General features: G+C 32.7%; 1 protein-coding gene across 1 annotated transcript; it reads left to right on the top strand.

The window, feature by feature from the left end:
- The first annotated feature begins 7,446 nt into the window (after positions 1 to 7,446).
- On the top strand, positions 7,447 to 17,647 carry LOC145684917 (uncharacterized). The gene is made up of 7 exons (XM_081757268.1): positions 7,447 to 7,600; positions 9,814 to 9,891; positions 11,931 to 11,966; positions 12,659 to 12,785; positions 14,837 to 14,901; positions 15,300 to 15,368; positions 17,474 to 17,647. The coding sequence occupies exons 1-6, from the start codon at positions 7,547 to 7,549 to the stop codon at positions 15,318 to 15,320; spliced, it is 381 nt and encodes a 126-aa protein (XP_081613394.1). The 5' UTR covers positions 7,447 to 7,546; the 3' UTR covers positions 15,321 to 15,368; positions 17,474 to 17,647.
- Positions 17,648 to 17,962: the final 315 nt, after the last annotated feature.

Genomic DNA, 17,962 nt, shown 5'->3' with positions numbered 1-17,962 from the left:
GGATAGGAAGTGTGGGGAATACATCGCAGTATTGTCCTACGTTCAACATCTCGACCAACAATTGTATAGTGCAGGAACCACATACCAGCAACAGTGGATTTGTGCTACATCATATTAGAAACTATAAGCCATCAAGCGGATTGCGCTTCACTAAACAAAAGTATAATTTCAAGAAAAAATGATGAGAGTTATCAAAAATCTTGGTTAACACGGTGTGTCATTTTTTTAAACTTCCATTTTACATCCATTTTGAAAACTTGTAAAACGACTACGTGAATTTGACTTGAAATGACTCTTAAAGGTGAAATGAAGTATAACCTATTCATAAACTCTCCCAATAAACAGCAAACTACTCTAATTGCATTAGAAGATCCAGATTTTGCACTGGCGCAAATCCTGGGAGGATTGTTTTTCAACTTCACAAATATTTTGAGCATCGTTTAAAGAAAAAGTCTTACTTGTCCCGTCCCCCCAATGTTGAAGACAGATTTGCGCCGCTGAGTTTTTGTATACATTGGCTATGAAGTTTCTGTGCATGTTTGGTGGTTATTTTGAGTCGATGGTCTAACACCACAGACTATTAGGTATTTCCTTTTAAAAAAGTAAAAGGAAAAAGAAAGAAAGAAAAAAGTTAAACCAGGCTTTAAAATCAGTACATGCTGTGAATCTCTCTTCAGCTCTTATTGTGAATGTCAAAGATCTCGCAAACCATACGCTAAGAAACAATGCTCTAAGTAAATAAGAAATCAATAAAATTCTTCAAGTCCTTTTTATCTGCCACTGGTTATATTCAAGTATCTTTTCACAATACAGTAGTTTCAGTTTTTGGATCAAAAGATTCAATATATTTCCATCAATAATTTTCTTGTAGGCCTTATATCTGGAGAACTACATATAGTGTACCCAAAACCATACTATCACTTAACTCAGTATGATGTGCTTATTCCATAGAAAATACGAAAACTCCATTTAGAGATTGTTTAAAAATGTTGTGGTTCCTGATCCAGAAACTAATTATTGGCCACGACCACAATCTCTTGTCCATTTTTTGGGGTCATTCCTAAAATTCTTGGCCAAGATCGCAATCTTTTGATCCATTTTTTTTTATCATTAATAAAATCCCTGTTCCTACAACTATGTCGTATTAGTTCGAATCAATGTTCTAAATGTCTCGAATCCAAACCTATATGTAAAAGATAGCATATACATTAAAATGAAATGAAATTTTTGAGTTTTACGTCCCACGCCTATGCCGGTTAGGCCAAGGGAGAAGGTGGTGATGAGAAATGAATGAAATGGTGGAATGAAGAAAGTGGGAGGAAACGGGAGAACCCCCAGGAAACCCACGCACACGGTGTTTGAGCATATTCATAATTAATTGGTAAACTTATTTATACAGTTTTGTATACTCACGTCAAACAAAGATATACGATGATCACCTGTGGAAGTGATACTTCCAAGAACAACAAATATCAAGGTTACGTTACAGTGGTACGCAGGGGTAAAAGTGGATCTGAAAAGGTAGGGGGACGCATGACGTCACGCCGCCCCCCATGCCTATCTTTGACTATTGTAATTTTTTTTAGCAAGTGGAGGGACGCAATAGATATATTTGGAAGTGGAAGGATGATGTCCCCTCCGTTACCCCTCACTTTTTCCTTGGTGGTACGTTAAAGATTTATCAAATAGTTTTAAAAATTACAATACAGGGTAGGCCATAAGTCACTTGACATTAGCAGCTATTAAGCTCTCAGTTGACTAAAGTAGTGTAATATTTCTTCTGTGCTTAAAATATAGAATTTTGTCCATAAAATGATGGAGAACACTTTGAACACTTCATTTAGGTAAGTTAATTTAATGTTCGTAATGCAACTTGCAATAATTTCGTAATTGAAAAGTAATTTATTTCAAATGCATTTTCGTCAACTGACTTAAAAGTTCACCCTGTATATCTTTGTGTATAATACTTCCAACATTTGTAGACAAAGTGTAATTAACAAATTTACTCGGTCAGAGATCGAATCAGGGACCTCAGACACCAGAGGTAGGCGCTCTACCATTGAAATACTGTGCTCTGCTTAAGAGTTGACCATAATTTAGATTACATTGTACTGACCTTCGGCTAAAGACATAATGTCTCTTTTTCTATTAACTTGGGCAATGGACTTAATTTCCTTGTGCTCTGAATGCTCCAAACATTTCAAGAATTTTAAATTAAAGTTAATGAAATATCAAATCTTTATATATATCCAATTCGTTTAGAGCTTTCATTTGTATCTTGCATACCCATATTTGTTTTACGTATATAATTTGTATCCTCATACATAAACACAATTATGAGATGTATGTTTTCTCTATGCTTACAAATAAGTTAAAATACATTCGTGAGAATTGGTTTAACCTACAATATTTAGACAATTGTTACAAAATTTGGTATCTTATATAGGCTTTAAGTAGCCATATATATTTTTTAAATATCATTAGTATATTTTAATCAATACAAGTACAAGATGTATTCTCCATTTACTTTTGATCTTTATAAATAATTGGATGAACTGCCTCTTCTTCGAACTGGAAGAACAGGTTAATGGAAGATATTTGAATCACTTCCTCCCCTTAGGATACGCATTACGATGAAGGTGTAACGATGGGGACGAATTTAGTCTTAAAAGATATCAGGAGCATCACTATTCATCTCAGTGACCGCAAGAACTATGAATTGCACATTAATATCGGTCATTTCCGATTAATTTTACGTGTGAGTTGTGACCCCAACCACTAATCTATCCATGCCGATAGGGGATAAATTTGGACTGAAATGACATCTAGAGTGTCACTATTCATCCCAGTGAGCCTGAAATTTATGGATTGGACACTAATATTAATCATTTTCCATTATTTTTACACCGCTCGATTTTTCGAATAAGTTATGATCTCTAGCTCCCCATTAGGATATTCATTTTAATCAATTTAATATCGTAAGACTCTTGGGATGCCTAATATTGATAATCATGCCAAGTTTCATTTTAATTGGTTCAGTAGTCATGCGTGATTCGATTTTTCGTATAAATTATGATCCCGTTCCCCCTTAGGATATAAAATTTAATCCTTTTAATACCACATGATCCTTGTGAGGACTAGGCTGATAATGATACCAAGCTTCATTTTAATTGATTCAATAATTATTGCATGATGAATCAGACAGAAACTTACATTCGCCTTCCCTATGCCGTAAACGTCGCCAACACCTAGTGGCCCACTTGCCGGTAAATGTCGATCGTCGATATAGCGACCCGTCGAAGGATTGCCGCTAGTGTGCTACTGGCAGCAGAGTTTCTTTGAGTCGAAACATATATCTAGAGTCGGGGTGTTGAAGTTACCACTGCGTAGCAGCGAGGACTTCATTTTGGTCCGCCCTTCTTCGATTCGTCGCGGAGAATCGCGAAGGGAGTAACACGAACTATCGCCAGTCATGTGCATGCCATTATTATTATATATATTATTTTTTCCTGACGAATTGCTCCTAAAGTCAGCTCCGGAGGTCAAGAGTAACACCTGTCTCTACATCATGAAGTGAAAAATCTTGAAATGAGTGCTGTATAATTGTATGAATTTAGATGGCAACTTTCGCTGATCATTAGAAAGTGAATATGGTACAAGTATGAATTAAAGTAAATAGATGCGCGTCATTTAGTTATAAAATTACATGACGAAAGTATTTTATCTGGTCCCAAACGGTTGTTGTCGAATATACACAAAGAAGCATTCTGATTGACCAAATTAAAAAGACCTCAACGATTTATCCCTCTACAAGCGACGCTTTCTTCATCACTTCCGTGGCGAAGTCAGAACAACACGCGGCTAGCACCCATAAAGTTGGTGGTTCGCGCCCACATCGGCGTAGTCTTTTTAAGTGTTTTTTTAAAAGATTCACCTTAATGTAAACAAATCACACATATAGGCGATTTAACATATTTTGGGGGAGTAATTTTGTGGTTCATTAGAGTTTCGTCGCGTCTCTGCCGCTGGTAGTATAATTTTCAAAACGGAAATGGGGCCACAATGGATCGTCGCTGCGGGGCTGCCATGGCGAGATGTCGCTAGTTGCCCACCAGTGGTCCACCGACGCTTCGACATGTGGTTATTTTTCGTCTTCTTATCATATATGCCCTTGTAAGTGTATTCCTGAATTATATTTCAGATGAGGATACATTGAACAATTGTCTGATCATCTTATTTAGACCATGGCGCAGTTTTCTAGAAAAGAACATAGCATATTGTCCGTATACACAGTTTATAAGTTAAATCTGGTACTATATTTTTATTTGTTGATGATTGTACACTTTGCAATAACAATATCCCTTCTGTATACATCTGTCTCCTCATCCCTGGTTAGCAAAACACTGCTCTACTAAAGAAACATGATAATTTTTCATTCTTTGGAATTATTCAAAGGGTATAGGTGAATTTGCATTTAAGTCTTGAGTTGAAAGTTATGTTAGACAATGTACTAGCTTCTCGAAGCACAAATTAATAACAAAAATATATTATACACATATCTGGTAACATTGAAATACGCATAGATCTAAGGTGGGTGTTTTTATTTACAAATTGAAATATTGCTCGTTTTCAATCCCACAGCTGACCATTGTAACAGGTTTTACCAAAGCTTTCCTAAGTCGCAGAAGGTGATTATTTGGTTTCTGCCTTAGTAAACAAACCTTGACAATCTTTTTTTTTTTTTTTTTCGTTTTTAATCTTTCAATGTTCCACTGTGAGTGTTTCCAGTATTCTACTGAAATGACCTTCTGACTGAAACTGGATTACTATTAATAAATGAATAAAATGTTATTCGTACTAAGAATATATATATATTTAAAATACATAATATCATTAAGTAACGATTATGAAAAATCAGCCCCATAAGGAACGAAAAACAAGAATTTTAGGAATGATGCAAAAAAAAAAAAAAAAAAAAAAGATCAAAAGATTGTGATCTTGGCCAATAATTAGTTTTTGGATCAGGGGCCACATAATTTTTGAATGGCCCCTAAATCGAGTTTTCACGGAATAAATTCATCATACTGAGTTCAATGATAGTTTGAGTTTGGCTACACTATGTGTAGTCCTCCAGATATAAAGCCTGCAAGATTTTTTTTTTATTGAAATATAATGGATCTTTTGATCTAAAAAGAAAAGTACTACGTGTATATATCCTTTCTAGGGAAAAATGATACAAGAAAAGCGCGAAATGCCTTTGTAGATAAAAATGTCCTAATAACTGTTTCTTCCAGGCCTACTTTAGAGGGGGAGTTCTTCAGGCCAATCGCTCTTCCGGAGCTAGGCAAATTAAATGTCGATTACATGTAATTCTTGTGTAGGACACGTTCCTTACTAAATAGCAGGGTGGAAAAAAAATCGTGATTTTTATTTAAATAATAATTTTTGTTGATTTTTTAAAAATATAAATAGATTTTTTTTATTTAAATCAGATCTTTTTCTTCGCATAATACAAGTCGCGAACTGAAGAAAAACTATTAGGAATTACTATTAAATGTCAATTATACCATTTAAGTGAAAGTATTGGGATTGAATTTTGAATTAATCCCCAATCGTTAACCTATTTTGATTCCAAATGATATTCCTTAAACATTAAGGAAAAAAGTACAGCAACGTTAATCAACACGACACTTTTTTTTCACAAGTTACTGATATTTGGCAGGGGCATATTAAAAAAAAAAAAATCGAAACTAGCTTCTGGTACGAAATACTTATAAAATACATAAATTTCGCCTAGTTATAAAATCTTTTTTTTAAAAAAATGGATAGGGGATCTGATTCCTCAAAATATGCCCCCATTATCTGGGAACAAAGAAACAGACGCACACACAAAAGAATTTTCGTCTTAAATGTCGATGATGATTTCCCCGTTGCAATAGTTAACGAATTAAATCCGTATGTTACGAAGAAAAGAAAGCAGGATTCCCCCCGTCACCCGTTCAAAATGGGATTTTCCCATAATCATCATCTGTATGACACTCGTTTTCATACTCAGTGGTAGAGCGTTCATCTCTGGTGCTTGAGGCCCCGGGTTCGATCCCGCCCCTGCCAACTGAACTTTATGGTGGACAAACACCGTGTGCGTGGGTTTCCTCGGGGTTCTCCCGTTTCCTCCCACTTTCTTCATTCCACCATTTCATTCATTTCTCATCATCACCGTCTCCTTTATTTAGCCTAGCCGGCATAACCGTGGAACATAAAACTCAAAGATTTCATTTCATTTTTTCGTTTTCATACTGTGCTTACATACATTTGAGTCTCATTGTATTATAATTATTATATTCCATAATCAAAATAACAGAACAGAAACGGGATTATACTTATTTTCACTATAAATTAATTTCGGAATTTGATTTGAATCAACGATTTTTATTTAAAAAAATAAAGTGATTTAAATCTTGATATAAATCAAGTGATTTAAATCAGACTGATTTAAATCAATCCACCCTGCTATATAGTGTTACATTGCAACACTTCTAACTTTAATTTTCCCCTCTCTTTCCCTCCAAGAAGAAATTTTCTTAAAGGAACTCTGGTTCTAAAACGGCTATATATTGTTCCATAAGCAAAATGCATACTGTCACTCTGCTGTAATGCCTAAAAATAAATTCATTTTTATGACCGTAACTTATCTTCTAACATCGGCTATCAATCAGTACAACATCTTTTAGACGTGAAATAAACCAAAACGTTTCCGAGTGAGATATAAAACAAAATACTGGAAAATGAATAGATGTGTATTTCCCGTTTATGTATTTAAACTACATACTTCCTAGTGCAATTATTAAAGGCTACAGCAATTACGTAAGATGACTGGAGGATTTTCCACCAAACCAAACGAGCGGAAACATCACATTTAATTAAAATCAAGTTTAGTTCAAACGTACCAAATCAAATTAGTCCATTCTGTTACTGACTAAATGGGATGAGCTTAAAAAAGAAAAAGAACAAAAAGCGGATGAGAAAATCTGTTCAATTGTTTTCCAGCTGTAATCGTACATAATTATCACGTTCATTTTTGAAGGATGATTTTGCTTATGCAACGAAATAATAAAATGAAAAAAGAAAAACTTAAAAAGTTCCTGATTAATTTCTAAGTAAAAGCTTTTCATTGCTAACTAGTGCAGTTTGTTTTTATATGCCACCTTTTCTGTTACATCATTATTATAATGAACTGCAAAAAAGAAAGAGAAGAAAAAGGAAAGCGAAATAAAAGTAAAACTGTTTTTGAAAACTAGTTCGCTGGCCTTGACCTACGTTTTCCGCGACAACCGATGGATGACGACGACCTTGTAGAAAGAACATGGGGAGATTCGGTTTCCTCGTTTTCCCCCTCCTCCCCCGTCCTATGTCTTTTGGGGAGCGCTCTGATCTTCACGGCTCACATATATAAATCCCTGTTGCAATGGTATCTTCACAGTCTACCTCTGGTGGTTACACAGAAATCAATTCATCCAAATAGTCACTTACGACAATCCTCTTCAACATGAAAGTCTTTGTTGTATTGGCAACTCTCTTGGTAGCAGCTCTTGCTGGTCCCGTAAGTATACAGGTCTACATCTTGATTTGCAAATTAAGACTCATTTCTGAGATAAATTGGGCTAAAACATTAGTTGCTGTGTAACATTATACAGACATAAAAGCTTAAGGTGAATTTAGAAACAAATGTTTTCAGTTAACAAATGTTTTCAGCAGTAAAGTACATATTAAAAATTCTTTTAAGTGACACAATTTTATTTAAAATTGCCAAGAAAAGTGCGCTATAAAATTATGAAGCGTCAATTTCATGCTTTTTTGGACCAAAAGGTCCAATATATTTCAATCAAAAATGTTCTTGTAGGCCTGGAGAACTACATATAGTGTAGCCGAGCCCAAACTATCACTTAACTCAGTATGATGTGCTTATTCCGTAGAAAATACGAAAACTCGATTAGGGGCCGTTCAAAAAATTTGTGGCCCCTGATTCAAAAACTAATTATTCGCCAAGATCGCAATCTTTTTATCTTTTTTTTTTTTATTTTCATAAAATTCTTGTTTGTTCTTTCGAAGTTTGACGTTTTGGACTGAAATAATTCTTTCCCGAGTATCCCACGATTTTATAATAAATTATTTTATTTAATACGTAAAAAAATAAATGCTTAGTGTACATTCGAATAAAATCTCTTCTGTATGTACTTTATATTATATCCTTTAGTTGCATTTATTAATCTATTACAAAATGCAATCTTTAGAACAAAAAGAACATAATTCTTTTGTCGGCCGCGTAAGAACTATTAAAAATTACTTAATCAGTAATGACATCTTGATGTTAAAGATAAAAACTATTTCCGCAGCAATTATTTGTGAGCAAATTCTGAGTTTCCAATCCTACCCAATCTTCAAAAGTTTCAATTATACTATAGTTTTGACGCAATTTAGCACATACATCTTTGTCTGAGATGAAATATTGTTTCGTCATCGGAGATAAACAATCATATCAAACCGATAGAGGTAGATGAAAACTGAATACTCCGAAGAACAGTGTCTGTCTTTGATCTTATTAATATATTGCAACCAATAGTTATAAATGTACTTCCTTAAGTTTAAGTGTTGAATTCCCATAACTTGGAAGTCTACCGTGGTTTCACACTGTGAAACGAAACTGAATTCATTTACTTTGGAGCCCCCAAGAGAGTGGGGCTCTAAGCTATAGCTCATTTAGCTTATACGTGAATCCGGCACTGACTCTAAGTGGCTAATTCAAATGTACCACAATGCTGTATACAGGGCCGGATTCAGTATATTCTGACGGGGGTGCACCAATAACTACCAAAATAACCAACTCACAAAATCACACTGAAACTCTTCAAAGGATATGTGACTTTTTTTTTTTTTTTTTTTTTTTTTAATCCCTGACAACGCTGATGCATGGAACAGAGAGATATATTTTAAAGAGGACCGCAAGTGGCATATAGGAAAAAAAAATCTCTCTGTTATTGGACTTCGTTAATGACTTTTAGTTTACGGGAACAGTCAATAGCAAAATAGGTAACTTAAATAGGTACTTTTATGAGCAACTTCGCAATAAAGGCAACTCTAGTAGCACACTTGGTGGGCCCTATGTCGGCTAATGATCTACATGGTAGAGACTTTGGTAATGTCAGAAATAATGCTTAAAAAAAAAAAAAAAAAAAAAAAACGTTGTTTCAAGGGTGTTGGCCAACCAATAATCTGACATTATTTATTCAACAATATCAACATCATATTCCCATTAATTTTACTTTTTTTATTTTTATTTATTTATTTATTTTTTACAAAAGGACTATGTTACCAATTAAGTCGGTTGGCAAACAATCGGCAAAGGCCAATTACAACGTTGGCAGTTGGGCAATCCAACGATTCTGATTCATGAGCCTATTGTCTGTGCTTCTAGATAATTATCTGAAAAAGTATTCCATTTATAATACAAAAACATCTAAATCTGTGAGAAACTCTAATATGCACACTATACTCAACTCAGCTTACATGTCCCAAAATTTTTGACAGAAAAAAATTATGAACTTATGCTGACGATCGTGTATTATCTTTTATGAATGTCAATAAAAGTTAATATGTAAATTTCTTTATCCAACGCCACATATAACATAAATGACTGTACAATGAGTTTCCGTAATTACTATTTCCAGACTAATGACATAGGCAACATTTTACGTGTGATGTAAAGAAAAAGTTTAATTTTGTTAAACGTCATCATTGTTATTTCTTCATTTACAGACCGAAACTGGATGTGAATATGACCTCTCTCGCCAAGCCAAAGAACTTGTAGCTGCTTGCAGAGCTTCCAATGCACAAGTAAGTATATACATTTATATTCTTTTAACTCGAATTATATAGTTATATTATGGATAGAAAACGACCCTGCACACATAAGAAATTAAGTAAGATTTTAAATGTAAAAATAAGTAAATAAATAAAACCCAACTTCCGTGAGATGAATATTAATAAATTATGACAAAAAGCACATGCAAAATATTTCTTATATTTTTCTTGTAAACGACCTTAACATTTCGCGATCACTCCTATCGACTATTGACTAACACAAATTTTCATGCTCTTCACTCAAACTAGAGATAATTTTCACCAATATACCTGATTAACTATCTGCTACTGAGACACAATGCCCATTCTATTATTTTATTTGATATTTAGGAGAGACGTGGGTAATGGGCATCACCTACGGAAAATCTAATATCAAACGGGGAAAAAATGTTAACTATAATGCCGATCATTCCATGCTGTTCCAAGAATCTTCTTTAGTCGTGTATATGCATATGATTCAGATTTACTAAAAGGTAACTACAACGAAAAATACGTGACAACTGCATTGATCTCCATTTTTCGCAACTTTGGGGTAATTGGGATCATTAATAATCTCATATTAATATATAATATGATGAATAAAGCAAATGTACTGCTTTTTTACTTTTAGAATCATCATTAATTGTACTTAGATAAAGGATATTGAAACAAATATAGACATTTATCTCTTTCTAATTATTAAGAGTATATTTATTTGAAAACGCACAGAAAAGAATCCTTTTATATGTATGATCATTGTGATTCCCAAGCTGAAACTTCCAGTAAATTGAATATTTTGTGTATAAATAGAGAAACGAGAATAACGACATAATACTTAATAGAAGGTAAATGAAGTACGGTATTAAAAGCTACAACTGAAAATATGAAAGAACAAAGGATAACTTAATTAGGAAATAATAAATTTGTCGGGCAATAATAAAAAAAATATATATTCTATAACTTCCCTACACTGACTAACAGAATAGATAGTTAGCTTCAGTGTTTAATGTATTAATGGTCAGAGAGTAGTAGTGTCACAAACGAATATGCATCTACTTTCTGAGAAACTTGGGTTATCCCCCATTACCCCTGTCTCCTCTATAATAGCCTAACTGATTGTAGAAGAAAGTATATTTCTTTTAACTACAACTATTGTGATGTGTTACATTTTGTGAATCAATCTTTTCTATATACTATTTAACAAATAGTTCTAAATTGAATTAATAGTTTTAAAAGTACAGAAATGCCCCGGTTTTTATTATTACATATATTTAGGAATTGACAGTACGTTTGCCTATTCAATTTTTTAAAAAAAATAATCAAATAAAAGCAGTGCACAACACGCATGAATGTATAGATGGAAACACTATATAAATCAACTCGAGTATTGGGTTATGGTATGACAATATTGGCTGAACTTGAAGGACGAAGAACGATAGCGCACTAATCTGTGATGCGAAGCGTCCCTGATTCAAACTCAGGCCATATAAGTTTGTGGTGCACAACACCGTATCAGTGAGTTTTCACGAGGCTCTTCCGTTTCCTCTTACATTTTCGATATACCAATTCATTTCATAATCATTCACTTTAACCGTCTGCTTGAGCCTACAGGACGTAAAACTCACAGATTCCATTTTTCATTTACCTGTATAATTAAGGGTGTGTTTTTGTATTGTTTTGCTTTCAACTTTTATATGTGTAAAATGATATTCTGAGCTTAGTTTACAAAAATATATATTTCTTTTCCTTTTTAAACTTATCATCCTAATTTTTTGAAATGGACAAATTCAATTTCAACCCATTATAAACAGGCCTCGAATAAAACGTTTTTACATAGCACTAACGTTTTCTTGTAACCAATTAAGCGTGTTACTTAATATATTCTTGTACCAAAGTATAATCAAAGTGGTTTTCAATCATATTTACCAGGGCTATTACGATTAGATCTTTAGGCAATTAAAAATAAAGTCTTCATAAAATTTTGATTTACTTTCTTTGTATTTATAGTAATGATATTTTGATTTATTTTTCAGTGTGTCCCACAATGTGTTCTTGAAAAGGCAAAAGCTGTAAGTATTATTATGAGTAAGATTGTATATGCTTGTGACTATATGGTTATTCTGTGATAAATACATACTTAACTCATACTCTTCGATGTTAGCTTCAGATCAATAATTGTAAATTTTAAAGTGAAAAAGGCACGAATATATAATTTCTCATTTATTGTATAATATTGGTGTTTAATTTTTGAAAGATTACTGAAAATTCTTCAAAATAATTACATACAACCCACTATTGCATGCTTTCCAAATATGGTACGATTCCAATAGTTTGATTATTTGGTTTGTTTACTTTGTAAGTAATTTTATTAAGATGTAATACTTTTACGGTAATCGAGAAATATATTATCTCCTGTAAGTTATTATTAGTGAAGTTACTGAGACTTTTTCTCTTGTTTTCATACAATAACATAATTAAAATCAAGATAATACAAACAACTTTCCATAAATTATTTGAACTAATTTAAAATATTATTTGAAAAGGCATTTCACTTAATATTGTAGAATGATTTTTAACTTAGTATGTTTTCAATAGTTTGTAAATACTAAATATATTTTATAGAAGTCTAATATTCGCTTAAATCTTTATGTATTTTGTAATCAAGTATTATTGTATACATTGATTGTTCACTATACATTCTTTTTAAATTTATCATATAGAATGTTTATTAAAAGTTGTTTTTCTTACTTTTTCCGTCTAGTTGGATGAAGAAGGCTGCCCCGTCAAAGAAAAATACAAGAAGATGCAGGAAGCTCAAGTTGGAAACAAGGACCTTCTTCCAACCATGTTGAAGATTACTGACGACTGCTTCGCAAAGGTCCAGAAAGGTAAGTTTTCCCAATATTACATCATTCGTCGCACATATTATCGTCATAGTTGCATACTTTACCTTTCATTTCTACCAGTATTCAGATTCCATTTTCAACATTTAAGTATTAACCAAACAATATATTGATTCATAATGTGAATATGTTGTGCTAGACAGTTCGCCTTCACTTGATATATTTTTTTATTAATACAATTATCATTTTTATTATAATTAATTCGGTTCTAATACAAAATTCAGGGGACTGTTAGATTAAAATATTACACACAATTATGACAGAAAATGTGTCATAAAATCATTGAATATACAAAGCTTCCAGGAACCCATTTTCTAGTTATATTATGAATCAATATGCCAAGTAGTCTTTCTTCTTTCATACCAACTAATATTTGTAGAACTGAGCATTGACTTAAGTTTTTCTCAAACTCAGTAAACCATGAAGTACTTACAAACGTAATATCAAATACCAATATCTTCTACACTTATCTAAACTTCATTTTACCCTCTTTCGATATACAACTTTCTTCTACATCTCGATACATCTATAAACCCTTTACATCTTATCTTCATTATATACTCTCTCCATATTATTTCAAGCTACGAACTTCATAACAGCATCTAAGAGTGTGCGAATTTTATTATTGATTGGTGAGTGAGGCAGATAAAATGAAGCCCGAAAGAATACAAGAAGTCTGAAAGTAAATAATTCAAAATAAGACGACGACCCTTTCCCATTAATAGCACACAAATATGATTATCTTAAAACAATAGGTAATACGAAAAAAAATAAATCAATCAACTAATACAATAACAAAATGAATATATATTGTTTGAGATACCCGCACCTAACTTTTCTGAATATGTCTGAGTATAGGACAGAAAGTATCTTACAATTGATATGAACAATATAGTAAGACGTTTGCAAATCCATATATGACTCCACTATACATATATAGTAGTTAATATAACGTCGTCATACAAATTCCCCTCCGACGACAAATTGAAAGGTGTGAGGCAAAAGTGACTACCAAAATAAAAGTTAAACTGGCGATAATGAAAACAGGGAAAAGAATGTGTATGCTGTGGTAGATCTCAATATAAAATTGGAAGTTAAAAGTATATACTTGACATATTTCATTTCGGAATACAACTAACACTAAAATCACATAATTGGGCAAAATTCATTATATTGAAACTTTTTAAAAATTACTAACATGGTTTGGAGAAGAGGAAGAAGCAAGACTCCCCGATACGTATCCTTCAGTGAGTTTTTTTCAGTGGGGTCAAAATGTGACTGAGGAGGAAAAATCCCCCTCATTCCCCGGTAATTCGTACCCTGGTAGCTAACACAATTCAATATCACATATCCATCTTCAATCGTTCTAACACCAGTACGCAACCCAGTTGCGTACTAACTTTTAACACACTTTCTGCCCCGACACTAATATTTCATTTTATTCTCCCAACAATTATTTACATATAGTTAATCATATTTCACACGAACGAAATGTAGTTTTTCGACGAATGAAATATAAAACTGCATATTTCTAAAATGGTCAGAAAATGAAATGTTTCGTTTGTTGTCTCTGAATTATGTTTTTTAGGCTAAGGGGACAAAACTAATAACAAAGCAAGTGAATCACTATGACAGAATCAGTGGAATGAAAATATGGAACAAACACGAGAATATTTCGAGAAACCCATGGACACGATGTAGTCTACTACAAACTAACATGCCCTAGAATCGAGGCACAGATTCTTTACTACTCGTGTTAAGCCATACTACTTAAATTAACCTAAATGAAATCAAGGATATAACGTCGTTATTGTTATTTTTCGCTATGATAAATAAAAATGAATAACAGAGTAATTGGTGTAATTGCAAAGTGAAAAGAAGTAGAAACGAACTTGTGTAAACGATGTGTGCATCATTTACCACTATTTACCACAAATTTCAAAGGAGTTAGAACAAAATTCTATTCTCAAGAGATGAATATTCTATCGTTTAACCAGCGTGACTTTACTAATATTTCATTTTCTTTTCTTTTGCAGGAGAGCTTTCTTGCTGCGAATATACCAATGCTCTTCATGCTTGCAAGAAAGAAGAATTGAAGAAGGTAACAATTAGCATTTGAAAATATATCATCTATATTGGCGGTTGATTATTTATCTTTTGAATTTGAGGAATAGTTGCTTCTTAACGATAATTTCACGAAAGTGCTACTGTCAAACTTTATGCTCTATTCGATAATTTATTAGCAAATTAATTAATATAAGGTATTTCAAAACACAAGCTCAAGTACCGAAGTTGATATTTGGAACGTTTATTTTTAATCTGTATTAGTTATATTTAAACTAAACCTTCTGTAAAGAATTATTCAAACACGTTATTCATTTCACAGAGCGTTTATAAGTAACGGATTTTATTTTCACACTCATACATCTTGAGGAATTTCCAAATTATACAGAAAAAATTAGAAAATTTCTCTAAAATTAAAACTCATTCCTTTTTCAGATTTGCAGAGGACACCAGTAAAATACAGAGGACAAAACCGACGCCTTCATCTATAAAAAACATTATAATGTAAGTGTATTTGAAACTGTATTTAAGACATAATACTTGACTATTCTTTTACTGTTCAATTTTGTAAATGCATACATATAAAAAAAAAATGAAATTATTTGTTATTAATTCAGCAAAATCAGAATACAGCTATTCAGTAATATTCGTATAATGAAACACCAAAGATAGTAAGGCTATTATCACGTTCCTTAGAATATTTTTTTAAAGAACAATGATCTAATCATTTTTAGAAATTAGTTACATTCCAATATTATTTTCTCCCCTCCTATTCCTAGCACTTCATCACTCGTCTTCCGTTCAATTAATTTTATTTCTTCCACGCACTTACATATTGAAGACATCTAGTTTTTCGTTGCTTTTGCCCAGTGTCTAACCCCCATAAAGTATTAACATCCACACGAAACAGTGAGTCTTATTCGTATCTCTTTATTCACAGACACGAAAGATACTCATCCTCTTCTTTTTCTTGAGCTTAGTATATAAGCTCGATTATCCGCAATAGATGGCAGCACATTTTCCCTATTATCTTTGTAGGGAGCAACAATGTTCAAAATGATTCAATCAAATGCAAGAGATTGCTTAAACTTTACCCTCAAAACAAATAGAATCATTAATCAGAAAATAATCCATATAGTTTTTAATTTTTCTGTTTTATTTGTTGTTGAAACCATTTAATTTTACTCCTCAGAAATTATGTTTTCAACAATGAAACTTCCTCAACAAAGAAAGGAAAAAATGCACGGATTATTCCCTGATTAACGATTCAATTTATTTTAGAGAAAAGTATGATTGTTTATCTCTTGTATTTAATTGAATCATTTTGAATATTATGGCTCCATAAAGGAAAACTATTAAAATAGAGAAAACGTGCTGCCATCTATCGGTAAATAGCACTCCTTTAAACTCCCTTAAAGGTTTCTTTCGCCATTCCTATCATCGCTTTCATATCTTGTTTACACTTTTATACCTTTATTAATAATATTGCTAGGTACAGGTAACTAGTCACCTGCTTTGCCTTTCATCGAACTACTACTATTATTGATATAGACACTTTCTTATCAATTATCATTACTTTTGAATTCTTAAAATTTGTTTTCATCCAATGTTGTTCACAGTTCAAGTTTCGTAACATTATATCAATATTCGATTCATACTGCTCAACAAGAGTCTAATCATCTCTAAACCGTATATACCTACTCCTTTTATCTCCTATCAAAATATTAGCCCTCGTGGCTAAGCGATTAGCGTACACGCCTTTGGCGTGGGAGACCTGGGTTCGATTCCCGGCGGAGTTCATGTGGTTCGGATTCCACGTTAATCAGTAGGTCCACGTCTTATATAGCCTCGCTGCTGAAAGAGACGTTAAATTCAAAACGGCAAGTCAAGTCATTGCTGGTCCTGTGGCTAACTCGCAGGGTTCCGGGTTCTATTCCCGGTGGAAGAGCATCAAATACAGTAGAATGGTTCTAATCCCATTTTTACCTCAAGGTCTTATCCTATTTAGAGACCCGTGCTGACAATCGACGGAAATACAATCAATCAATCAAATCTACTGAAATATCGTCTTCATTACGTAGATCCTTCTTTACTTTCTTCTAAATAGATGTTGAGTAATGTAGCTGAAAATATTCTCGTACATTCCTGTCGAATGCCTTTTCTATTTGCACTTTGCTCTGTTCTTTTCTATTCTAACTCGTACTTGTTGATTCACATACAAACTTTTGACGTTTATGATCCTTCCATTACAACCCAACCTTCGTTAGCATTTCCAATTCACTCACCTACAGAGATATTAGTTAATATACAGCACACACACATCCTTGCCTTTTTCTATTGATATGAAAATAGCATCTCGCGTATCACTAACTCTCCTACATATAAATTTCCCAATTTAATTTGTTCTTTTACGCAGCTTTCTGTTCAGTATTCGAGAAAAAGTTTGTAATTAAATCTATTTCGTTCAAGATATTTTGATTGTATAAAAGTTTAACTTCATATAAAGTTTATTATCTATAAAACCAAACACCCTAGAACTATATTTGATATGATTTGTGTTCAAATAGTCATAGAATTTTACCTAATGTAATATTTAATTTACTTTTCAGGCACCCGCATTTCATCATATGCTTCAAGTTTGTTTTGATAAGTTTATTATCCATCAAAAATACAATGCATCACTTCATTCTTAATGTTATTATCTAATTATTATCTATTATATGTATGTATGTATTGTAATAAATTTCAAAATTATGTCCAACAATATGTGAGTTTTTATTTTCCATCCATTCTCCTATTTAGCGTTTCTACTTTGCTCGATAACAATATAAATAATACATGATATTCTGAAGTCGCTAATGATCAATTTGGATTTTAAAGGTATCTGGTTCCAAAACGTATTGGAATCAGAAGTGCCAATTTCTACTGTTCTCGCATTGTGGAAGATTTTCATTGTTTGTCAATAGACATCATTTTATAGGGAAATGATTACAAACACTTGGGTTGAATTACTATGTTCTTCACTAATTGATCATTAATAAATGAAATAGTGGAATTTACGAAATCAAAATGATGATTTCAATGGTGGCACATAAGGG

Source organism: Thermobia domestica, chromosome 5 (assembly GCF_964235325.1).
Source record: "Thermobia domestica chromosome 5, izTheDome1.hap1.1, whole genome shotgun sequence".
In the NCBI taxonomy this organism is placed as follows: domain Eukaryota; kingdom Metazoa; phylum Arthropoda; class Insecta; order Zygentoma; family Lepismatidae; genus Thermobia; species Thermobia domestica.
Note: the sequence above shows the minus strand (reverse complement) of the source record. Positions and strands in the feature narration are given on the sequence as shown.